The sequence below is a fragment of the Otolemur garnettii genome, unplaced genomic scaffold (assembly GCF_000181295.1).
Source record: "Otolemur garnettii isolate 467f Iridium unplaced genomic scaffold, OtoGar3 scaffold00002, whole genome shotgun sequence".
Taxonomy (NCBI): Eukaryota; Metazoa; Chordata; class Mammalia; order Primates; family Galagidae; genus Otolemur; species Otolemur garnettii.
In genome coordinates this window covers 12,916,906-12,942,934 of record NW_003852397.1, presented here as the reverse complement: position 1 = coordinate 12,942,934, position 26,029 = coordinate 12,916,906, and the positions used below count along the sequence as shown (strand labels likewise).

Genomic DNA, 26,029 nt, shown 5'->3' with positions numbered 1-26,029 from the left:
GAGAAAACATAGAATATAGAAAAATGTTATTTAGAACCATTAACATGTTTTCCTATCCTCGTTATTTATATGTATTTTTCCAAGGGTGGAAGTTTGGGAGTGAATTTGTGGGGAAAAGAATAGCGAATTCTACCACAATTTGTTTATGTCACCTGATATCATCATTTTCTAGAGATACCCAAATTAGAATCTCCACAAAGAATCCAATTTTGTATTGTGTTGGGACATATACACGGGACCTTAGGGATATTACATAATTTTCAAGCGTAAAATCTAAGAAAGCAAGGTTGCTCTTTTCATGAAAATATATTAGTGTTTCAGAGTTTATACATTCTTGCCAAACCACGTCTAATTCTTCGCAGATCTTCATGATCATACAAGTTTCTCGTGTTTTATCAATAAATCCTTCAGGTCATCATTGAAGTTTGAAAGGACAGGCAAGTTTCCTCCCCTAATAGAGCTAGTAGTTTACGAGGAAGGGCAAATATTGTGCAGTATTAAGCTAAATATTTGCACAATTGGTTACAAGTAAGAGACAGTTCATTGAAAGTGTGAAAATTAGGAGCAGACATATTTGTGAAAAGATGAGATGAAAAGGACTATCTCTTGGAACCTTCAGCACATTAACTCCTTAATGAAACCTAACCCAGCCTAGGAAGGCTACCAAGATATTTCATGAGGAATACTCCAGCACTGGCTTTTCTAATTCATTTTTTTAAAAAGAAAAGAACAAAAAGAATACTCGGGCAATACATAAAACATTCTTGAGAGCAAATGAAATATTTGTAAATAACAAGATGAATTTTTAATAGAAACAGGAATCTAGAGGTAGTCTACATTTATACGTCTGAATCTTACCGTATTATAAATGGCTAGAGGAGGTTTCTATTAGAACCTTTTGTATGATAAGTAAAAGGATCAAACTAATGAGTGTTCAATTTTATCCTCATAAACATCTGTATGAACGTGATTGAAAATATAGACATTAAAGAGAGATTGGGGACAAAGTCAGAGGTCTCTTAGCTGAATTAGATTCTACCAAAAAAAAAAAAAGCTTAAAAATTGTTTTGTTTATTCTGGAAAATACATTGTTTTTATAGTAAAAGACATTTCTATCATGGCATTATATAGCCAAGATTAGTCAAAATTAAGCATGATTTATAGGATTTTGATATAAGAAAACTTATTGAAAACCTTTTATCAATAAGAACAGAGAAAAGACCTTATTTTTTATTATTAAATGTCTCAAAATTAGTGAATAGATAAGTCATCAGAGTCTGCTTACAAGTCCCAGTCTTTTATAGCCATCGTTCATGCTTATAATCAAGGAATAACTGAAATTTATTTTCTTTTCATTTAATCAGTATGCTTTTGGAACAGACAGGTTATGTTCTCTGCCATTTACAAACTCGAGGATTTAATTTAGAATTCAATAATTGAATGAGATGGTACAATAACCTTTTATATAAATTCATCATTTCTTATCTTTTCCAAAGAACAAAATGTCCTGCATGCTACAGTCATGATTATTTACTTTTCTGGAAGGTTTTTGTTTAAATTTCTATAATTCATCCTGTACTGTAAATCTGCCCTCAAAATTCAGAGGGAACAGCGCAGTACTTCAAGCCTTGTAAGAGCTCATAGCTGCTATTGTGCGTCTGGTATGGCAATTAATTTCATCTTCTGTCACAGAAAGCTGAATCCCTGCAATATCCCTTTCTGGGGAGTTCAAACATTATCGCTCTCATTTGCCTCCTGTTTTTTTAAAAAGTTGAAGATTTGGGTTTGAGTTTGAGAATTCATGCATCTCAAAAGTTTCCTTCCTCCCTCCCTCCCTCCCTTCCTTCCTTTTTTTTTTTTTTTTTTTTTTCATTTTTGAGGAAGGAGGACAAACGCCTCACCTCCGCAGACTTTCTTTTTTTTTAAATTGAATGGTAACTATGTACATTAATGCACTTCTGGGGTACAGTGTGGGGTTTTCACATGCAATCTGAAATACTTCCATCAAACTGGTCAACACAGCCTTCATGTCATTTTCTCAGTTATTGCTTTAAAACGTTCACATTCTACTCTTAGAAAGATTCACCTGTACCCCTATAAGATAAACCTCAGAAGTGATCCCTCCAAACCAGACTTTCAAGAATTGGTCGTATTCTTCGTCGTGTTTTAATAGACTGCATTTGTATGAAAATAGATTCAGTCGTTGAAAAACAGAAGTCCCTGACCCTCTGTGTTCCGGCTTCCCGAGTTTCGGGCAGAGGAGTTGGCCCAGACTGCAGCGGACTGGGTAGGGCGCTTAGGGCACCTCGTCCACCTGCTTCTCCGGAGGGAACAGGACGTGGCTGCTCACTGGCGGGAAAGCCCAGCCAGCGCTCTGGGTTTCTGCCGCAGTCTGGGAACTCGTCATTTCAGGGTCTCAGAGGGTCCCAACCTTTGCTGCCACGAGCCCCTCTTAGAACTCGGCTTCTCTCTCCCTCTGCTTCTCTCTGACTCCCTCTTTCCAACCCTGTCTCTCCGCCCGTTGTTTCTCTAGGCTGTGCGTGTGAGTTTCCCGGTCACAGTTCCTGAGGGGATCATCGGATGGGATTACTAGATGCTATGTAAAATGCTATATAATCCAAAACACCACTAGTGGGCAGAATCGGGGGAGGGGGGCGGCAATCACCTCACAGCCGACTGGTCCCCCTTCGTTCCTTATAGAAGTGTTAAACTGGCTATTGAAGTGGGATAAATCTTCATCGTGCAGATCTGTCCCACGTGTTGTGCACCTGTGTTCTTTAGACACGGTCGCTACTACCCTACCTCCTCTCGATTTCCAAAATGTATGAGACTCTGAGAGCCTCACAGAGTATTTTTTCCTGAAGCAGGAATATAGAGAAAAAAATTTTTATCACAACTGTAATTGAAATTTAGCTTATAGTCTGTAGTCTGTGTGTGTGTTGAAATAAATCTTTCTGACCTGAAAGCATACTTGGGAACATTTAACCGAGGACAACTCTAATTTGTCTTACTGCAACACTACCTGGAGAGAGAAAAATAAACTCAGTCCCTTATGAACTTTGATTCTATGTTAAAGACATAGCTGAGCTTTAAGTTGTTACAAAACAGGGCTTTGGTCTCTCGAAATTGTATTTAAAATCCACAGAATTAATTAGAGCACTTATTTGTCAACATGTATTTTATCTGTAGTGGCCACCATAGGATTTAACAACTAGTACTATAATAATTAAATTTTAAAGGAAACATTTTGATTTCTTAATTTTGTATTTCACAGAAGCATTAAACAGGCCACTTCTTTATAATCGATGTTACGCGACTTCCAAAAACCACTTGAAGAATAATTTATTTACTTTGAAAATAGAAACACTAAAAACATGGGCAAGGCTCTTTGCCTACATATGTATTTAAGACTTTCTCATTCTGTCACCCAGGCTGGAGTTCAGTGGTGCCATCATAGCTCACTGCAACTTCAAACACGCAGCCTTCAGCCATCCTCCTGCCTCGGCCTCCCAAGTAGCTAGAAATAAAGGCATATGTCACGTATTTGATTTTTTAAATGCTTTCTGTGGAGAAAGGGGCCTTCTATGTTGTTTCTCAGGTTGGTCTCGAACCCCTGGTCTCAAGCAGTTCTCCTACTTCAGCCTCCCAAAGTTCTGAGATGGCATACGCCACCAAACTTGACCCTTTGACTATATTAAAACTAACAACAAAAATATCAGAAAATGCCTTGAGCTTTAGGTCCTTAAAAGGAAACAATCCTTAAAGGATGAGTGTAACTGAAGGGCAGGGCAGAGAGGTGGTCTGCTAGCTCATGTCCCTTCTAGGTAAAATTAAAGATGCTGTCACCTTTAATTCATGGAGGATGAGTACTGCCTCTCCAAGGGCATTTGAAAATTTATGAGGCGTTTTTGATTGTCACAAAAACTGGGAAACAGAGTTCTACTGGCCTTTAGTGCTTGAGGGACAGGGATACTAACTCTAGTGCAATATGCACAAGGGTCTTACAGAACAAAGAACTGTGCCTGAAAGCCAACAGTGCCTGCGTGGAGAAACCCTGTCCGTCATGCATGTGACAGAGATAAACTCCAGTCCCATTACCTGGGGAAAGGCGCAAGTTAGTCATCTGTCTCCTGACGTCAAGATGGAGTACCTTGTTATCAGCCAGGTGCGTGAGACCCAGGGACACTGTTCACATGTCTTGTGAGCCTCTCTCTGCTCCAGATCATTTTCCCTTATTTACAAAGGGGGCCTCACTCTAGGGTCAACTATTTCCACTGCAATGCTTTGCTAATAGGGTCAGGGAAAATCCTTCAATGAATTTGTTTAAATGATGCTATTGCTTCTTTCCTTCTCCCCTAATTTTTGTGCTTCCAGATATTCTCTGTGCTCATCTGCTATCCACCTAGATGAGAGAAACCACCTCCCAAGTAGCTCATTCTCAGGCTAATTCACTCTCTGTCCAATCCACCTCTTCCCACCCACGCTGCTAGATCACTTTCCCCACATTGCTTTTCCACTGAAAAATCTGCAAGGAGTGTCCATCTCCTATCACATTACCCTTTCATCATTACACCAAAATGGATTAAAGATAAGGTGATTTCTTCTCTTTGAATTTTCTGTGTTGTCTGGCACACAATAGGTGCTGAATATATATATATATGTGTGTGTATATATATATATATTTAATTACTATACTTTGAAATTTTGGTTCTTAACTTCCAAGATTTATGACCAAACACTAGTTTTGTTTCACTTTAATAAAGTATAGTAAATGATGATTAATAATGCGATCACGTTTTAAACCATTCCTGTGCAAGCAAACTTTTCTAGACTATAATGGAGGTACACGTATTTTAGTTACATGGTTTGTTTTTGAACACTTTAAGTCAAAGATAAAAGTCTGTCCTTCACCCTGAAAGTGTGCACCGTACCCATTAGGGTGAATTTACCCAGGCCCTCCACCCACTTCCCGCCTGCTTAACTTCCAATGAGGTTTTACTTCCATATGTGCACGTAAGTGTTGATCAATCAGTTCCAATTTGGTATGGAATACATGTGATGTTTGCTTTTCCATTCCTGTGATACCTCACTCAGAAGAATGTTCTCTAGATCCATCCAGGTTGTTACAAAGATACTAGATCACCACTTTTTTAATGACTGAGTAAATCTCTGTAGTATATAGATACCACATTTTATTAATCCACTCATATATTGGTGACCACTTGGGTTGTTTCCACATCTTTGCAATAGTGAATTATGCTGATTTATTAAAGTTGTTTTATTCTATATTTTGTTCCAAGCCTTTATTAATTATACCCTCCTTTGACCTTCTAGATTATTATTAGAAAAAAAAGAATAGAAAATTTAATTTGCTATTTCTCATGATTTCCTGCTGCTGCAATCTTTTTCTGGTCAATTAATTAGATTGTAAACTATACACTCCTGAATACACAACTATGTAAATAGTAGCAACACTCCACCAAGTCCAGAGATAATTGTTTATTGCTTGCTGAAACAATTCCACAGTTTGTTTTATCAAATTACATCATGATGTACAATGGGTATTCGGGACTTACAGATCCTTTTATTATGTACCTGAAGCTCATGATATAGCCTAAGCCTTAATACATGTAATAGGAAACCTGATTTATGACTAGAGGAGAAAACTGTAAAGTTAATAGAAGTTCCCTACTGTCAGCCAGGAGTCTTAAAACAGTCCATTCAGACGAGACGTACAGAAAAGAAAAAGAAACAGAGCTGGATAGATGGTGCTATGAAATTGTATTAATTTGCATGTAATGAATCCTTTACTTCTGAATTAGCCTTTGCATCCAGATGATCTTGGAATACTCATTTGCTCTCAGTTTACAAGCAGAGCACATGATAAAAGACTGTTTCCAAATCTGAAGAAATTCAAGTCTCCAAGTCACAATATCTTTATATCTATACACATGGATCTGATATGCAAATATCCTTGTTAGTGTTTGGTCAACCAGATTGCCGCCTTAATTTCATATCCAAAGGAGCTCTGCCTGCAAATCCTCAGCCCTCTTCACAAACGGTACCAGCCCTGAGAGAAAGAAAGCCTTTAAAATATTTCCATACATTGCTTTTTTAAATTTTTTTCATCTTTCTTAAATAAAGAGGGGAAAGCATTTATTATGTCTATTCGGTTACATAAACTTGATCTACAACTATGTAACAGAAATCATCACTCTAAAGCACAGGAACTAGAAGTCAAGCCACTTTGGTCTAGCTTGAAGTGAATTAAGTCTTGACTTTGTAAACATTTCCACAGGAGGTAGAACACACACATTTGACTTTTTGTCAAATAAGGGATAGTAAACAATGATTCTGAGATCCTAATAAATTACAGGTATTGTAAAGGCATTAAATATATGTTTCTCTTTTATAGAAACCAAAGATGAAAGAGCACACAAATTTTTAATAAATTAGACAATGAAATAGTATAAATCTTCATAGTTGAAATGTTTCCAACTTCAAATCTCCACTGGTTTCATTTGATAATTTTGAGAAACTATGATTAATAAGGAGATCACATTTTAAACCATTCGTGTGCAAGCAAACTTTGCAAGCATCGCCACTCACTATGGAGTCATCCAGAGTACAATGTTTGACTTGAAAAACAATGTCTAGACACCGCATAGTCCACTCTCTTTACTGTCACAGTAGCATGAATGGATAATGACATGTGGACAGCAGAGACTTTTATAGTTTCAACCCCCACACAACAATGTTGGTTAAGTGCCTCCAGCTGCCGTTCCCATGAACACAGTGTTGATGGGTGGCAAAGAAGACACTATTTCTCTGCTGCTTGCTCCATGGGAGTCCAGGGTTTCTTGAGTCGGATACTGATGGGAAGTTCCATACATACACTGGGATGAGGAGGAGGGTATTGCAGTTTGCAAGCTGGAAGCTGTAAGGGAAAATATAATCAGCAACTGAAAATTGATTGCCATTTGTTTTTCTTTGCAAATGCCACTCACTGTAAGCCTTTGTATTTATGTGTTTAGCACAAACATCCATTCTAAATTCGAGTTTGTATGGTTTGTCAACACAGTAATCTTTTCTTTCATTATTTCCCACTTGCTATTCTTCCAGAAGTCATTTTTTCTATGCATTATTTTGCAAAGAAAACTCAATTTCAACTTAAGTTCTACCACGAAAATGTATTCCCCAATCTACCTCCTCTTTTCCTCTGCACCCTCGCCACTGCAGTTCCAACCAACCATCTTCTGTTATCTGGATTAGCAGCCTCCTAACTGGTCCATGATCCTCATCTTTGTCTCTCCCTCTCATCCTCCAGACAATAGCCAGAATGATCTTGCTGAGGGATAACTCAAATTTCACTCTTTTTCCCAAATGCTACCATGACTTCACATACTCTTGAACAAGGTCTAAGCGTCTTGCCCTGGTTCATAAAACCCCAAGTGGGTTGATCCTTGCCTTTTGATTTCTTTTGCTCCACTTTCTCCTTCAGTCACCATGTTTAAGCTACACTGGACCTCTTCCCACCCAGTAATCTTTCCAAGTGTGTTCTGATTTCAGAGGCTCTGCACTGGCTGCTCCTTTGGCCCACGAACTCCTCCCTCAGGTCTTCAGTCATTCATTGCCTCCTTCTCTTTACTCAGCTTACAACACAAATGTTTCCACCTCAGGATTCTTTTCCCAACTTCCTTACCTAAATCCAGCTCCTTGACTGCTATCTGCCATTTTATCCTATTTAATCCCCCACCCCAGCCCCAGTACCCGAAATTATCTTTTTAATGCATGTGTTTATAGAATATGTGTTGCCTTCCTCTTCCATACTTGAATGTGAACTTCTTACAGGCAGGAACTATGGCCTGATTGCTACCATTTCTTCACACCTAAAATGGAGTCTGGCACATAGTAGGTTATCAGAAATATTCACTAACTGGCTCACTTGCTCTATATTTCCCTAATGTATGTTGCCCTCTTATAGCTGACATGGCATGTTTCCTGTCACTGGAACCAGGCTTTATGACCAAGGAAGCCTACGGTGGGTCTTGATTCTCCTTGCATTCCCCTTACCCACTTATTCTAGTTTTTCTTTTCGCCCTGAAGCCCCCTTTTCACTCTACTTGCTAGCCAGCTCTGACAACGGACACTTAGAATCCACCCTACTGCCAACCCATGTTTCATCAAAGCTTCTACTATCTCTACAAGCAAACAGAACTAATAGTAACAATAGCAACACAGTACATTTTAGTCTCATGGTGAGGAAACTTCCTGAAGTGGAATTTTCTGCTTCATTAGAGTAACCTAGAAGCAATGGCCATTTGCAGATAGCAGGAGATGAGCTGCTAGACTCTGCTCAGGGAACATCTGTGATGATCAACAGGAAGGGTAGAAGTACTTCCTATTGAATTATTGGAAAAGTACACTAAGCAAGGACAGATGAAATTTATTTCATTTTCCCTTATGCTCTGGTTGGGTGTCAATGCCCTTTACTTACATTAGTCTGAAATCAATTCCATTGGGAGATTTCAACCATCTCGTGTAAAGACTAACACTTGGGCTTGATACTTAACAAATATATACTTTTTCTGTGATACCTTATTAGTAGTTTTAGAAACTAAATCAATACCTATATTTAGTCTCTAAGTCTATGTTATTAGCAATAACATATTAATTAATTTGTATAGACTACATGTACACGTAGATTTAGTTTTTACTTCTTTTCCCCCTCACTGATAACTGGTCTTATATACACATATGGCAGACTTTTTGCTAAGTGCTGCTGATGCACCTATTTCAACTTGCGGAATTTCTTCATAGCTGAAGCTTAGAGACTGCAACCTGATGATTCAAAGAGATTTCATGGCAAGTGCACTATTTTGCTCATTTTTCATCAATTTGTATGTTGTAAAACAATGAAAATAGCAACATTTTCTACAGAGGAATTGAATCATGTTTACATAAGGTGGAGAAAATGCTAACAACCTCCACCACAAGACATTATTTTTATAAAAACCTGTACTGGTTCTCAGGAACAATGAAAATTATAAGGCTTGAAGATACCTGTTGGTATTACAAGTGGGCTACTCCAACAGCAATCAAGACAGAGTGAGAAAAAGCCACCATTAACGCCCTTGGGAAACTAATAGGTTTAGATTGGATTTGACAGGTTACATTAATTTTTGCTTAAATAATAGATGCCACCTTTTTTTGAAATAATAATAGATCTAAGGTAGGCTGCATAATTGTGCTGTACAGAATAAGAAATGGAAAACTGTTAGTAACTGTGTATACTCAGATATAAAAACAAAACTTAGATTCAAAGTGACACATTAAATGTGGGGCTGTAAGGGCTCAGTTCCCCTCAACACATCTCCCTCAAGTAATGCTGCACACCCAAGGTCAATGGCTTTTTACAATGTTTTCTAGAGCAACTACAACAATTTACCTAGTACTGGAGTCCGACATGCAACTGGAGGTGATGTGTCTGCATAAAACGAGGTGGGCTGTTTTCTACTACTGTCATCTAAAATGTTAAGTGGGTCATGAATGTCGCTGTAGGGAGGCAGTGAGCGAACACTGCTGATGACAGAAACGTGCTGATTCACCATCGATCCAAGTCTGTGAGACTCTGGGTAGTTGACATTGGTCCCATAGTATCCTGTAATAGAAAGTGTTGAGAACGTGCTATTAACTTATTACAAAGAACATTCAGGAAAGAATAAAAATGACTATTTGGGGGGAGGTAAACCTTAAAGGTGTCAAACTATAAATATTCCATTTATATTTACATTTGTTATAGTGTTGGATTTATGCTTATATATGGATATGGTTTACTATGCTGGGATTTTTTTTGGAAAAAAAAAAAAAGGACTGTCACATTGTTAATTTTGAGACACAGAGTATACCCTTCTCATGTCTCCCTTATCTAAATTAACAAGATCTGCCTATTAAGAAAGAAAAATGCCCTTTTAGTCTCTTAGAAAATACTGTTTTTATTTATAGCTTCATGTTTATAGGAAAAAGGCTGGCCTACATTTAGGAGGAAGGCATCAAAGTAGCTTGCGCTCAAAGCCTATTTTGGTGTCTGCAGGTATCCACAGGTCTCCCTAGCTCTCCTAACTTGAAGTTTTTATCAACCTCGTTGGGTCATCATTTTGTTCTTCATCATTAAAGTCTGGTTTTAGTTCTCTGGAAGAAATATTATCCACTAAAAATGTTTTTAAAAGACAAAACATTCTTCTTTGGAGCTATGAAGGTTGGTCTTAAGCATATGGTTTGACGTAATCTTTTTTATTGTATGTGACATTTACCAGGGCAACTTTAGTAAAGACATAAGAATTACAGAATATGTCTGTATGTAGCAGGAATCAGCTCTAAATGCCTAAGATTCGCTGACTGTGATAAGGTTGACACGGGATGACTTGCTATTCAGCAGAGATGGAGCTCATTGTCTGTTTTTTTTCTTATCAGCCGCCTCAAAAACCATACAAAATTTGTTTAAAAATTTCAATACCGTTAGGTGAACCAGGAGGCAACGAGGCTCCTTGACAGGTGGCAGCCCCTGTGTTGCTCAGGAAATTGAAGCTTCCTGAATTTAAAAACGGCATACTGTGTGAATCTTGGGCATGTGGGGATGGTCCATAGCTAGAAGGTGGCCGGGAACTATATGGAGATCCAGCACAGCTGCCACTGAAGAAGTCTCTAGGAAGCTGCTGTTCAGTCCAGGCCATGCATCGACCGTGCTCAGTGTGATGAGGATAGAGTCCCGATACGGGGTGGGGCTGTGCCCTAAACACAGTCTGATAGTTAGAGCTGGTCCCGTACAAGTCATGGTTGGCTTGAGGGAGAGTAGGATAAAGGGGCTCTGGGTATGTCGAGCAGTGTGATGAAGCTGACAGTACTGGGCCCACACTTGGGGGTCTCCCTGCCATTGGCCCTTGGTTAATGACACTTCCTCGGCTTGCCATGGCTGGAGAAATGGGTGGTGTCATCAGATGACCAGCGCTCTGTGAAAGCTCCATTTGACCTGGAAAAAAATTACCACTTAGTGTCATAGTAAAGTAGACGTACTAACATCTTTTAAAAATCTTCAAAAAGTTTATTAATATATCTTTTTTTCCTACTTGGTTCATTCTTACCCTCCAAAAATTCATATTTGAAAAAATGCAATTGCAACACATGTATCAATCAACACATGTATAATCCATGTTAGTTTTATAGACTAACTTCAGAGAGACGTGAAGTTAGTAACTACAGAGGAATATCTGGGAGGGAGTCAGGCTTCCACGGGTGTGAAGACAGAACTTATTCGGAAGGGCATAGGAGTCTGCTGCTCACATTCTCCACTTTAAACAACAAGCTGAATATTAAATGGTTTGATTTTGAGAGTAAAAGGAAAAGGTACTCGTGTCAAAATGGCCACGACTTCAAGGCAGTCTTTCAAAGTATCATGCTAACACCACAATGAACGGTGCAATTTATGAAGGCCACAAACTCTCTGGGCCTGTGATTTTCCATACATGGAATTGGATCCAAGTTTTAAAATCCTATATGGTCAATGAGGTAATGTAAAAGGATTTCAAAAGAGACTTAAGGCAATAAGCAGATTTAAAATACTTCCTAGTAACTAGTTCAAGCCAGTTAACATTCATTTTGACACAAAGAAGACCATAGCCCAATAGGGGAAATTATTGCAATGGTAATCCTAAGATAGATAAATCCACTTTCTAACAGACAAGAAATAAAGTCTCCTCAGAAGCTGGAAACAAATAAGCAACTCCATTTCTGGATCTTCAAAGCATCTTAAGGATTTAATGCACAGCTGACCTTATTTTTTTTTCCATTACACAAAGATAACTTATCCATACTCCTGATATGACTTATCGAGTTTGTCAAAATGTGATATCTATGTTAATAATGGCATTCATTGAATGATAACTGCTGAAAATTATAAAAATATTATAAATCTGTGTTAAAAGCCAGTTGAGATAATCCTTTTTTATGCTTGGAATCACTGTAAGTGACAAATCGTAAGACAAATAAAGGAATAGGCTCCTCTGAGGCGTGTTCGAGCCTCGGTGGTTGTCCTGGTTTTTTTACAGGGTACCTGCGAGCGGCATGCTGTCTGTTTTCCCGGCAGGGAATGGGTGCAGGGCGGGAGCAGGTTGACTGGAGGACAGCGGAAGGTAGGTGGTCTCCACCTGGCTTTCATTCTTCACTGCGTCGCTGGAAACTAAGCTCCCTTTGTTACGGTTAGCCAGAAAACATGAACTCGGAGAAGCGGTGAAGGCAGCTTTACTTGCATCTGGAAAGATGTTTTTTAATGGGGAAGCTGGGGTTATTCCCATATTCCTCGTAGATAAACCCAAGTCAAATAACCTGAAAATCTGTCATGATTGAGTAAATCAATCTAAAAACTGCTAAGCAATGTGTTCCATGGAGGAAACAAGGCTGGCAGACCTTTGTTCTTGGCAATGATGCTGGCTTTTGTGAGTTGTGTATTTGTGAGGTTAAGTGTGTTCTGAGGGGCACGCTCACATAATCCACTCTGGGGTGAAGGCTTCAAAATACAAATCATCCCATGCCAAATATATGTGTTCCCTTCCTTCTCTAAACTCCTACAGACCTTATTTCTACACTATTTATACATGCAGTATACCACATGTATTGTCTTGAATTAGTTATTTTTTATATTACAGTCACTTCTCCAACTTCATCTAAATTTCCGGAAATTAAGAACATCAATTCTATATCCTTCAGAGTGTCCAATAAACACCTTGACTACTCTATGTATAAATTTATGAAAGAAAAAATAGTGCTTCAAGAGCTTTGGTATATGGTATCAGTAATCATGTGTTTGGAGAAAAATTTTGAAACTATAATAAACCCACGTGTATGTGTGTGTTTTGACAAGATTTATTTATTTTCTGTTTTCATAAAAATAAGTTATTCCTCGTGGCTCCCGTAGCTCAGTGAGTAGGGCACCAGCCACATACACTGAGACTGAAGGGTTCGAGCCTGGCCTGGGTCTGCTGAACAACGACAACTGCAACCAAAAAATAGCCGGGCATTGTGGTGGGTGCCTGTAGTCCCAGCTACTTGGGAGGCTGAGGCAAGAGAATTGCTTAACCCCAAGAGTTTGAGGTTGCTCTGAGTTGTGATGCCACGGCACTCTACCAAGGGCAACACACTGAGACTCTGCCTCAAATAAATAAATAAATAAATAAAAATAAAAATTATTTCTATTATGCACAATTGTATAGCCATCTGTAATTTACCTTTTTATAAAGCATAAGCAGTTCATTATCACATACATTTACAAAGTACAAATACTTTAGGTTATTGTAAATAATACTAAAATCCTAACTGGGATATAAAATCGTTCATGCATATTCATGGTTTTATACCTTAAACTATATTTATAGTTTGATTTTTATTATTCAGGAAGAAAGGGAGGCGCCATTTTGTCCAACAGGAGATGTTATACTAAAGAACTTGAAGAAAATCTCTTAGGTACAGAGGAAAAAAAAAAAAAACCACTAGAGATTTCTGAACTTAGATTTAAAGAAAGAAATATGCAAAGTAAAATACTTATTTTAAATTACCTGAATTCTTCATATACTTGTCTAATAAATTCTGTAACTCCTGCTCTTTGTCATTGTTAAACTGGGTCTCCATGGCCAGGAGAATGTATTCATCAAGAAGCATTCGAATCAAATGGAAAGAACCTTGAGTATGAATGGAGAATGGGGAGAGGACGTTGTGAAATGAAAAAAAAGAGAGAAAGAGAAAAAAAGAGAGTTATCTTTGTGACCATCTCGCAACACTTTACAAGGAGTAAGTGAAATAAACAAATACTTGTTGGACTTTAAATGACCTGCTAAGACCAACATGCTTAACTGGGGTCTCTAATCTTTCTGTGTACCGCCTGCCCAGCTCAGTGAGTGTACTGTCCTGCCAGCTTTTTGGCCACTAATTACATCAAAGGAAAATACGGATGAAAGTGAGACATGCTTTATGCTTTGAGAGGGCACACACTGGAGCGTGATAAGCTTTAACCTCAAGAGAATGAGCTCTATTCTGCTCTATTTCTGTTTGCTCTGTACTAAATAATTAGACAATAGCCAAACACGGTCTGAAAAAAAGGAATCAGGTAAGGAGATGTCTTTCTAGCCTGAAATAAAATATTTTTTGATTCAAGAAAAAAGCAAAAGAATAATTTTCATGGGAAGGTTTCAACTGGAAACCTTCAACTTCTTTTTACTTTTAGTTCATCCTTCAATACAAGTTCATGGATTTTATTTAATTCCATTGAACCTTAAATAAAAACGATTTAGCAATCTTAATCTAGTTCACAGTGTGAAGATTTCTTGAAATGTACCTATTAAATGTAAATGTGCTGGCCCTGAGTTCAACATTTTACCTAGAAAATAGGAATCTTCAGAATTTTAGGGAAAAGACAGTATTCAATTTTTGAAAAAGCTGACACGACCCAGGTTGTCTCAGAAGTCACACAGATCAGGAAAGATAGTTCAGAAACGTAACGGAGAGTGTGTTATCTAAGCCGCTCTGATTCCTGAAGTGCAGCTGAGTGGATGCTTGGAAAGGGGGCCTAAATCGGCCATTTTGAACTGAATAGTCCCTTTGGAACATAATGTCTTAATTTTGGTTTGTTTTTTCCACAATGAAAACTTCTTCAAGCACTGATGGAATGTAACGATAATAGCTGCTATTCATTAAGCGTTTACTGAGAATCAGCAATGTGTTTTTATATACATCCTCTCCCTAAAGCACCTACACAAGGCTAGAAAGAGAATATCCTTCTCCTTCTTCAATGAGCAGACTGGCTTGGGTAGAGCCCACAGCCAGCGAGGTGCAGGGTCAGGATTTAACCCTGCACATGGTCGGACTCTGAGACCCAGCCAGTTTCATAGCTGCTATTCTCTACAAGCTTCACATTCAGATTGAGTTTGAGAGACGATCAGGCAACATGTTTAAAAATGATAGGAGATGTGACTGAGAAACCAATGATATAATTCATTTAATAAGAGTTTCATAAAGCACACAGGATACCAAAACTGGATGCATTGTTCAGGGTGAGATTATGCATCACTCGAGCACCAAAAAAGCTCCACTTTAGCAGAAAGTCTTGAGCCCTCTTCTTTAATGATCTTCCGTTTTGTTTGCTCGTCTAAAAGTAAAGGAACAAAATGAAACTATAAAATCTGTCCTCTCCTTACTGCACGCGTCTTATGTTGGGTCATGAGGTAAACAGACGTTTGACAAATGGACAGATGGTATAGCATGCCATTTATTTCATTAAACAAAACGACCTATCAGGGATTTAATTTTAGGCTGTCACTGCTGTCATTTTAAGGGTGACAAGTCTTTATTTTATATGGCTTTGTTTTCAAATAGAATTAGACAACCAAATGAAATAATTTACAAAATATTTGTATCTTTAAATTTTCCTTTCACAGAGCTTTAAAAAGCCCAGAAGGTCAGGCATGAAGGAAGGGTTATGTATTTCTGTAAATGATTAACTGTGACTTCTCTGGTTCCTGAATGATAATCTGTTTTCCCTGCAGAAGAGAAAATCCCCCAACTCTAACTAGTTTCCTTGAAATGAAATGACGAACACCAACTAGTGAGGGCTTTGTGGGGAGCTGCTGTGGTTCCACCTACTTGGGCGGCTGAGGCAGGAGGATTGAGCCCTGGAGTTCACAGTGGTTGTGAGCTAGGCAGACACCAGGGCACTCTAGCCTGGGACAACAGAGTAAGACTTTATCTCAAAAAAAAAAAAATTAATCTACCTTAATAACTCTCTGTTCTACCACAGTATCCAGCCATTCAATAAAAGCCTCCACAGTGGCATTCTTCTTAAGGAGATCCTTCAGTTCTTGGAACACAGTGATAGAATCATCTACCAAAACAGAAAAAAAAAAAAAAAAAAGAAAGAAAGCAGAACATTGCACTCAAGTCTTACAAAAGAAAACCTAAAACTAGGAATCATCAATAATTTGATAGCATAAAAGGGTAGTTAGATTAAGTTAATCAAGTAGATTAAGTTAAAGGTGTAAAAGTAATTTGTTTCATATTTTAAGAGGGGTAACAAAAAAATTCTTAGTCCTCTTTGAAATTTTAACTTGAAGCACATATATACACATATATGTGCACATACACAGAGAGTGCCAAAAATGTACACACAAAGACTGTATTAAAATTGTAATATTCAGTATACACTGATAACATTTGTTATCTTGTATACTGTATCTTGCATCTTGTAACTGGGGAAGACGTATTACAATTTTAAGACTGTGTTTTTCTTTCTCAAAATGTGTATACATTTTTGGCACCCTCCGTACATAGGTATATATCAGCCTTGCTGATTTCCTACTTTCTAAAAATGTCCTTTATATTAGCAAAATTTAAACTCAGCCTGCAGAATTCAGCCATTTACCTGAATAATCTTCCATCATATAAAACTTAGTGGGGAAGTTTAGGACTGTCACTTCATTTAAGAGTGTGAGGTTTACTGAATCTCAGGTTAATAAAATTTTATGTTAGGAGATAAAAAGTGGGGTTGAAGTTGCCCCCCAGAGAGAAGTCCATCATTTTTGCTATATAGGAGGCTGTCAGGGGGTTTTTGTCTTTTCAGAGAGAAAGAGAGGGAAAAATTGTGGGTTATTATTCCTCGGAAATCAAGCCTACTTGTCTAGTCACACATTTTGGGTTGGTAATTTCTGTTAGGTGATTTAAACCTGAGTAGAGAGTTTCCTTTGAAAAACAACATTGTACTGAAATATCATTCCTATATGTATCATCCACTGAATAATGACAATATTATAAATAAAACGCATGCAAATGTGTGTGCATGTGATGTAAAACTGAAAGAAAATTCATGGACCATAAAATCATTTTTATTGTCTCCAAGTTATTTCTATTTTGGTTGTTTCTAGGCAATGAGATTATAGATTACTTTTGGTTTTCTCGATATTGTCTGTATTTCCCAGGTTTTCTGCAATGAGTAAGTACAACTGTTTTTGGATAGAAGACAAATACAGAGTGGACAAAAAGTTCATGTGCAATTTAAATTAGTGTAACAAAGTAAATTGCACACGAACCTTTTGGACACCCTATATTTTTTAATTCAAATTGTTATTTATACTACGTTTTTCTCAATGAGTTGTGATTTGACGGCACAAGGGACATTTGACAGTGTCTAGAGACATTTTTGGTTTTCTCAATTCAGGGCAGGCTGCTCCTGGCATCTATTGGGTAGAGGCCAAGGATGCTGCTAAAAATCCTATAACCCACAGGACAGCCCCCCCGCCCAACAATTACCCTACTCAAGATGTCAACAGTGCCAACATTGGGAAACCTTATTTCCAACAAAGAGAATGGACTTACGTTCAGTGTAGATATCAGATTCAGTGTCTGTGCTGCCTGAAATGGTAAGAAGGGCCTGAGATCCAATACTATTCAAGTCAACCCTTTCAATATCAGATACCATCGAATTCACAACATGCTGGTCAAAGAGAGCTGGTCTGGCGATCTGCACAAAGAAAGTAAAAATACACAACACTGTATCATTTATGGTCTATCTAGAGGAAAGTTTTAGCTTTGAGAAAGTAATTTTCTCCTTAAGGGAAAAAGTATCATTCATAACTTTTTCCTTATTTTAAAACTAAAAGCAATAGCTGAGACCCATAATCATCTCTGTTAAAGGTTTAAAAATTAGTTTTGGACTTAGTTCATGAAAATGAATTTTTTTGGTTTGTGGTCATAAAATAAGGGTTTAAAGATGTTACATGTCTTGTCCTAAAGTAGTTTTTTAACATTCAGGGGACAAGAAACCTTCATATTTTAACATTAAACAAACACGATATTCCTAATTTATGAATCACTTTTGTCCCTCCCTTTGTAGGAAAGCCATAGTTATTAGGCAGTGTAAAATGTGTTGAGTTTGTGGGTTTCACTCACAAGGACTCATTTCCTAAAACTTTAATTTATACCAATTGGACTCACATGGCAAATAAGTGATTTACATTTTGATTGCAATCAGATTTTTTTTTTTTACTTCTTATTTTGAAATAGCTTTAAAACACAGAGAAGTTGCAAAATTAGTGTGCAGTATTTCTAAATACTTTCCATCCAGCTTCTTAGCACTTTATATAACCATTGAATATTACCAAAATCAGGCAATTAACATTGGTACAATACTATTAACTGAACTACAGACGTAATTAAAATGTTACCAGTTTTCCCACTAATGTCCTTTTTTTGTTCTATCACTCACTTTAGGGTCTCGCATTCTATTTAATTACTATCTATTTAGTTTCCTTCAATCTGTAGAAGCTCCCCTAACTTATCCTTGTCAGAAGATTAATTTTTGATTTGGTGACAAATACTATTGATTTACCAACTTACCTGAGCAAGATGTAAGAAAGATGTTTGCCGTTTCAGAGAAGAGACGAATCTTCGCACGATAGGTATCTTCTTGTCAGTAAGGGCTTCTGGCAAGTTTTCCAAGGAGGAAACAACCCACTGTTCCCAATTTTTAGCAAAATTTCTTATGTCTGCTAGTAAGCTACAAAGAAAGCTATGTGTTAAAGGTATTATTGTTTTAAAAAATCCATTAAGTAAGCATATTTTAATGGAAGTATACTATTACTTTAGAATTCTAAGGACAGACTCTGCCTAGGTCTGCCATTTATCATCTTGTCAAAACTTTCAATCTCCTCAAAATTCACTTTCCTCATCTATTCAATGGGAATAATGATAATATCCGGGTCATAGGATTATTATATGGATTATATAAAATAATGCAGGCAAAGTGTCCAGGTTAAAGCCTGTCCAGTAAGGAGTACTTAATAAATAAGATCTTTATTATTAATATTAACTCATGATTCAATAATATTCTATAAAAAATTGTAGGATAAGTGTGCACTTGATTTTATGTCTTAGCTTCTTGAGAGACATTGTCTTGGAATCATAATAACATCATTTCAAGTATCTGATACTAGTTTCTAGTAACACAGTCTTATAATCCAAATGTAAATTTGTGAGATGAATTATCAAAAAGCATACTCATTACAAGACCCAACTTGGAAAATTGCAAATGTTGGTTGCATATATATTACAAGTACATAAAAAATTTGAAAATCAATTGAAATCTACATATTTTATTTCAACAAAACAAATCTGAATCTCCTTGGGATGGTGCATACACTAGGAGCAGCGACATGGTGCAGAAAACAGTAAGTAGAGGTCAGAGTTAAAAAGACTTTCACTAACATCGAGGCTCAGCTCCTCACTTACTAGTTTTCTCTGGGAAAGTAAATTAATTTTTCTACTCCCAGGTTCCTCCTTTGTGAATCTGGAACCATAGTAGCTATGTTGGAATAGTTTGAAAGACTGGATTTAAAAAATACAATTGTTCAATGAGAAGGAATTGGTTAAATATGGTATTCTCCAGATACTCTATGCAACCATTCAAAAAGAGAATGTTGATTTTTATTGATATAGGAAGATTTTTACAGTATTCTGCTATAGCACGTATACTATGGTTCCATTTATGAAATATGTGTATTTGCAAGTAGCCCTAGGAAGAAAGTTTGTGAAATAAAAATCTAAGACATTAAAACATACAGTGAGGCTGTAAGTGATTTTTTTTAAATGCACTCACGTGTTTTTTTAATTTTCTACAGGGACCATGAATTATTCACATAGGTAAGAGATAAATCAATAAACAGTCTCTTTCAGCCTTATTGGAGGAATTAAGTTAAATAATTTACATAAAGTTGCAGAGCCTGTGCTGTGTATAATAAAGGTCAGCTATTGTTACTATTAACTGTCACATGACTGGATGCCTGCCACTAAGTACGCACAGTCATTTTGCTATAACAAGGAAGTGTTAGGTATATAAAATTCACAATATAGATTAGATTTTTAAAAACCACAAATGACAACTGATAATTAAAAGAAAGCATCAACCAGGAACATCAACTATTACATAAATAAATAAAACAATTAGAGGAAAAGATAAACAGATACTAAATTTGTTTAAAAACACAGACAAAAAAACAAAAAATAAGTTTTATCAATTAACATCTATTTATTGAGCACTAACGATGTCCGTCCCTACATGAATTCATGCCCCCCAAAATACTGAAATAAATTTCATTTCATTAGAATTTGTTTTCAAAGAAAAATTTGACTTTGTTTTCAACTTTCTAATGGTCTCATATGAAATGAAAAAAGTCTTTGTGAAAAGTCTTCAGGTTTCATCTCAGTAAATTATTTGAGAGTTTATTCTTTGTTAAAAGAAGGCAGTAATTTATCATGCCACTTTCTGATTTTGTAATTAAGATCCAACTTAATAATTATATGTAACATTTCCCTAGAGTTTTTAATCATGGTAGTTATTTTCTGTCAATTATCGCCATTTATCATCTTCTACCTTGTTTCCACTGAAGAACTTTCTCAGAATCTTGAAGGTCAATGGCACTTAAATATCCATTTTTCATTTTGGCAGCTCTCAAATAAAGGGATTTCAGAATTGTTTACCCCATTTCATTCACTGAGGTCCAAATATAAGGACTAAAGATCTCTTCTAGCTGATACAAAGGGACGGAGTAAGAAAATACTCTTGATAAATGAATAAATTATTGCCTACTGTTTTCTTTTAATATAATGTATCAGGTGAAAGCCCACACTAAGGAACAATTGTTTTACTAACCGAACATACCTTTCAGGCATTTCTTGCATGGTTGCAGGAATGAGTACGTCTGTGAGAACCTTAATCACAGCAAAAGAGTGTTAATGTGAATCTTCACTGTTGCTACAGAGAGACATTACTCATCAGTTATTTTTTTCCTCCTAGCTTCCTGGAGAATAACACATTTACTCCTTTCAGAAAGTTATAAATGTATCTCTAAAATGAATGTCCGTATGTGTTGTGTGTGAGTGTGTAAGACAGTGAAACAGGAGACAGTATTGTATGCCCAATATGTTCATTACAAAGGATTGGCCGTGGTCATCAGGCGCCGTTTTACGACTAAAACCACACTCTGACCACACTCCAGAGGGGGATGACAATCTCTCAGAAGCTCATTTTACGTTGTACTATGTACCTGCTCACTGTGCCTCCCTGGTTCCACCATAAAGAGGAGAAAACAGGTTCGTTTAAAGTTACTTAGCCCAGGATTTCTATGATAGACTAAAAAAAAAAATCATTTGCAGGGGGAAGTATGTTTTAAGGGTACTTCTTGGAGGAGCTGAGTGACAGTCCAAAGAGCTCTGCTCTGATGGTTGTACGTGTGTGTGTGTGTGTGTGTGTGTGTGAGCCCAGATCTTTTGGACCCGCCTCCATTCCTACTCCTGGTTGCTTCCCTCAGTGTTAAGCATTACAGACAATCAGTGCAAATTAAACTTTTCTCCCTAAATTATCATGTCCTTATTCAAACCAGGAAAAAGCATAAGATAATAAGATAATCCTGGCTCTCCTCCTTGCCTTTCTTCTGCTTTCACTGGAATTGAGGGCAGAGAATACGGTCCACTGGCTCCTCTGTGCTCTTATCCTGTGTTGATGAATATCTGGGCTCCCGCATTCTGGCTCAAGCCAACCCAACAGTTTTTGATCTGCGAAGCTGCTTCTGCACTGAGTCCACTGAGCTTTTGCTTTAGCTTCCTGACAGTTGAAAACCTTAGAGTGGCAACTAATTTAGAAGGATTTTATTTCCTAAATACTTAACAGGATCCAACTTGGGTTTTCTTGCCAACTCTGACTATTTTTTAAGAAGAAAGATTTTAATTGTATTGATGACAATTTAGCAAGTAAGTATAGCCAGACTCAATTTAAAGTACCCAGCTTGCAATACTCAGCTTGGACCTTTCAGCAATCAGGGAGAGACTGTTGGGGGTTAGTCTCTTTCCATTTTCCATTAAGTGTTTGGCTAGAAGAATAGCCAGCTTGTCTTTATCCTGGATGTCTTTGTGATCCTCCTGTAGACACTTAGTGACTTTCATTTGGTTTGTGAATAGAATTAGCATACACTATTAATGCATTTATGCTAAAAGTATTCAGGTTTTTCAAGTTATTTTTGTAGCAAATAATTGTGTTATTTAAATCTGAAAACACCTTTAACAGTTAATAAAAATTAGCTGACCAATCATAAGTATGTCATGTATAGAACCATTCTTAGTTGTAAACAAACATTGAGTTTGTTTTACTTAACGTAAACTTTAATTAAAATATATACACTATTAAACATGCACTATTAAATTGGTTGATTTCTCATCAGAAAAAAAAAATGTGTTGTACCACCAGCCAGAAATAACAAAGTTATTGAAAATATAAGAACTTAGATAGCATACTATGTAAAGAAGTAAGTGGTTCAAATTTAAGACATCTCAAAAAGCTTACCTTATAAAGAATTGAGTCACAAACACAGAAAATGTCAATGATAACAGGGTTTTCAAGCAGGGGAAGAAGATGGTCAGGCATTCCTTGCCAAAAGTGTAATAAGAAATGCTGGATCTAATTGCAGAGCAAACAGTATATATGTTAAGATTTTTCCTTACCATGGACTCGTTAAGAACAGGACATGAAAGTATATACCGTATGGTCAACAAAGCATGCTTTGTCACCCTTACCTCTTCAAAGTTTCCATTAATTGCATTGTCCAGGATGCACTGGCAGTGAGTTTTGTACATCATTATGAGAGTATCAACCTATTTCAAGGAAGAAAAAGCTTCACCAAAGCACCCTTTCTGCTTGTTCATTCATTCAACACACATTTTTAAAACTCTCATTGTGTACCCATGTGTTCAAGGCTGAAAACTCAAAAGCAAATTCCTCATTTCAAGGAATTTACTGCCTTGTGAAGGGAGAAACATAAGTCAGTTGACGATTGCAGTATAGTGTGATGGGAACATAGAAAAAGGTGGCTGTGCAGGGAGCTGTGGGTCAAAGCAGCATCCTGATTTTTTGCCTAGTTAGAAAATTATCTTTGCTTGGGGGAAATAAACATGAAATGATACAATACATCACTCTTCACACAGTTTTATTAAGTGGATGCTTGGAGCAGTGTGACGTAATAAGTTCGTTTTGGCTCTGGAGTCAGCTGAACCTGAGGGCCCAGCTCCCCTGTGGTCCCTAGCAGGTGTGTCTGAGCTGACAGGTTACCATCCCTGAGCTTCAAGCCTTTTATCTTTAAATAGGTCATAATAACATATTATTCATGTGGTGTTAAGAAAATCAAAAAAGATGCCAGGAACAGTACCTGGCACACAGTGAGACTTTATAAAATATTATCTGAAATTAGTAATAATATCAAATAATGCATTTCCCCCCCATTCAAATATTGAGTGTCTGTTGTGAAAAATCTCTATTTCCAAATCAATGTGGATATTGGTGCTGCATAGTTTTAAATATATTCTAAAATTTCCAGTGAATTTGAATTAAATAATATTCCACCAACTTAAAAATATTCAAACTAAAACCTTTATTTTATGTGCTAGAAATGTCCCTGCCTGTGGCTGGTCATGTGCTTTATGTGAAAAGGAGCTCAGCTTAGTGTTTAAAGGCATGAGTTTTGCCTTCAGATGACCTGGATTTGAATCCCAGCTTTAATCTGCCACTTGTTACCTCTGTGACATTGGACTAGCTGCTTAATATTTATGTGCTTTAATTTCCTCATTTATAAAATCAACATGATAATAACAGTAACTATATAGGTTATTTGACGACTAAATGAATTAACAAAGTGGTTGGAATAATCTGTGATACATGTTTAAAAATGGATGGATATCAATTATTTTGATCCCAACAGCATTGCGGGGGGGGGGGCGGTAATGCGGGTGTCCTATCTTAACCCTTTGCATTCCACTCTTTATTTCTGCAGCCCAGTGAGAGCACTCATCTTTGTGGTCCTGCTCACAGCTGAACAATGATGTCATGAGGATTACCACTCTATTTCCTTGGAGGCCTGCTGACCATAGGACCCCTCTAGCAGGATATGACATCATTATTGCAAATGAGACTTGCTCTGTACTTTAAGCAATGTTGTTATATTTTTAGATGGATTGCCAAGTCATAACGCTTAAAATGGGGATGCAAAGTACTTGAAAGATGGAAGGGAAGTCACACCTGTTAACAAAAATGTACCCCTTGTTTATATGTCCAAAAGAAAGGAAAACAATATATCAAGGAGGTATCTGCTCTCTCATGCTTATTACAACACTATTCACAATAGTCAAAATTACAGAATCAACCTCAGTGCCCATCAGTGGATGAATGGATAAAGGAAATACAGTATGTATTCAAGGAACATTCTTCAACCATAGGTAAAATCTGGTCTCTGCAGCAACATGGATGAAATTAGAGATCATTATGCAAAGTAAGACAAGCCACACACAGAAAGACAAATATCACATGTTATCACACATATGTGGGAGATAAGAAAGTGAATCTCATGAGGTAGAGAGTAGACTGGTTACCAGAGGCTGAGAAGAGTAGGGACAGAGAGTTGGTTAATGTGTACAAATATACACTTTGTTAGAAGAAGTAAGACCTGGCATTTGATATCAATCAGTAGAGTGATTAGAGTTTACAACGTCCAAAATAGCCAGAAGGGAATAATTCAAACGTTTCTAGTATAAAGAAAAGATAAATATTTCAGGTGATAGATATCCCAATTACATTGGTTTGATCTATACAGATTATATGAGCATATTAAATTATCACACATACCCCCAAAATATGTATATCTATTGTGCCTCAATTAAAAAAAAAAAAACTTTTAATTAACCCTTAGAACCCTGAAACCTACTAATGGACAAATAAGCTTTTATCTCCACATGTATTTTGATTTGTTTGTGTCAAAATTTAGCTTTATACACAAATGGTTAACATTTTTTAACCTCACTATTAGTACTTTCTTTCCTACACAGTCTTACAATTTAAATTTCAATTGTAGTACCCTTTGCATCCTTTATAAGCACAATTTTACTCAGTTTTCTGAGAGCAGAGACCACATTAGAGAGGGCAAGAGCAGAGATAAGACTCAGCTCCATTAAAGGCGGTAAGCAAGCGGTGGGGGTGGCAACTGCCTTGAGTGACCGTCTGATGAGTCAGCAAGCAGGGCCCCCAGCTTCAGCCAACATCTCTCTCTGGAGTCGGCTTCTCCTAGAGCAGTCTCCTTTCTTTCTGCCTTAAAGAAGCAGGTGCTATAGATGCCTGGCTTCAGCCTCACTCCTCTTTCTAGGAACTGACAAAGTATTGGGGAAGTTGGCTACTGGCTAAAAAAACGTGAAAGGGTGAAACTGATCTCAAGGGACAAAGTGAAGTGTTAGTTCCTAGTGCCTATGATGGAGACCACTGGGAATGAAGTTATATCTGAGTGAGAAACGATCTACAAACAAGTCTTTCAAGTTGGCAAGTAAGAAATTCCTTAGAGGCCAGCAAAGAAACTGACAGCAACTATTGCAGCCTGATCCTCACCTCTTTTTGTTCTTTGTTGCTTGCCCTCCCTGTCCCTCTCTCTCTCACACACCAGGTATATTTACAAATGAAATATCTTCATGATGAGTTTGCATGGAAGCCATCCTCTCCACAAAAGTTATTCAGTTTACCCTTCCTCAAAGAACTGAGATCCACAGCCTTCTCCACAAACTGCCATATGTTAACCTTGACTGGCAGTTTCTCAAATACGAAGTAATAATGTCACACATTCTATCTACAAGGTAAAAAGCATGTGATAACTGAGACATGTCACCACATGTAACAGAGAGGAGACTACATGGGTCACTACGAAAGTTTTGAGACAGACTGTCTTATGGTCTATTATTTCCCTTCTAAAAAACGCAGTCAACAGCGTCCTTTCTGATTCACCTGTGCAAGTTTCAGCTTGGTCAGCTTTATCGGTGATGCTGGGAGGGCATCATTTGTTTCTGTCTGTGCAGTTTGCATTTCTTGATTTTTTTGTATCTCAAAACTTTTGTGGCTCGGCGCCTATAGCTCAAC

General features: G+C 37.2%; 1 protein-coding gene across 1 annotated transcript in view; it reads right to left on the bottom strand.

Annotated features, from left to right (window-relative positions):
* Window positions 1–6,094: 6,094 nt before the first annotated feature.
* The window catches only part of RFX6 (regulatory factor X6), a 55,477-nt gene continuing 35,542 nt past the window's right edge, over window positions 6,095–26,029 (bottom strand). Inside the window, exons 8-19 of the mRNA XM_003781619.1 lie at window positions 22,660–22,737; window positions 22,430–22,543; window positions 20,753–20,802; window positions 18,433–18,592; window positions 17,413–17,557; window positions 15,816–15,925; window positions 15,076–15,193; window positions 13,608–13,730; window positions 12,110–12,307; window positions 10,517–11,029; window positions 9,449–9,661; window positions 6,095–6,937 (exon numbers count right to left, since the gene is read on the bottom strand). Of these exons, the coding sequence (XP_003781667.1) occupies window positions 6,762–6,937; window positions 9,449–9,661; window positions 10,517–11,029; window positions 12,110–12,307; window positions 13,608–13,730; window positions 15,076–15,193; window positions 15,816–15,925; window positions 17,413–17,557; window positions 18,433–18,592; window positions 20,753–20,802; window positions 22,430–22,543; window positions 22,660–22,737 (1,998 nt within the window). The 3' untranslated portion in view covers window positions 6,095–6,761. The remainder of the gene's footprint in view (window positions 6,938–9,448; window positions 9,662–10,516; window positions 11,030–12,109; window positions 12,308–13,607; window positions 13,731–15,075; window positions 15,194–15,815; window positions 15,926–17,412; window positions 17,558–18,432; window positions 18,593–20,752; window positions 20,803–22,429; window positions 22,544–22,659; window positions 22,738–26,029) is intronic.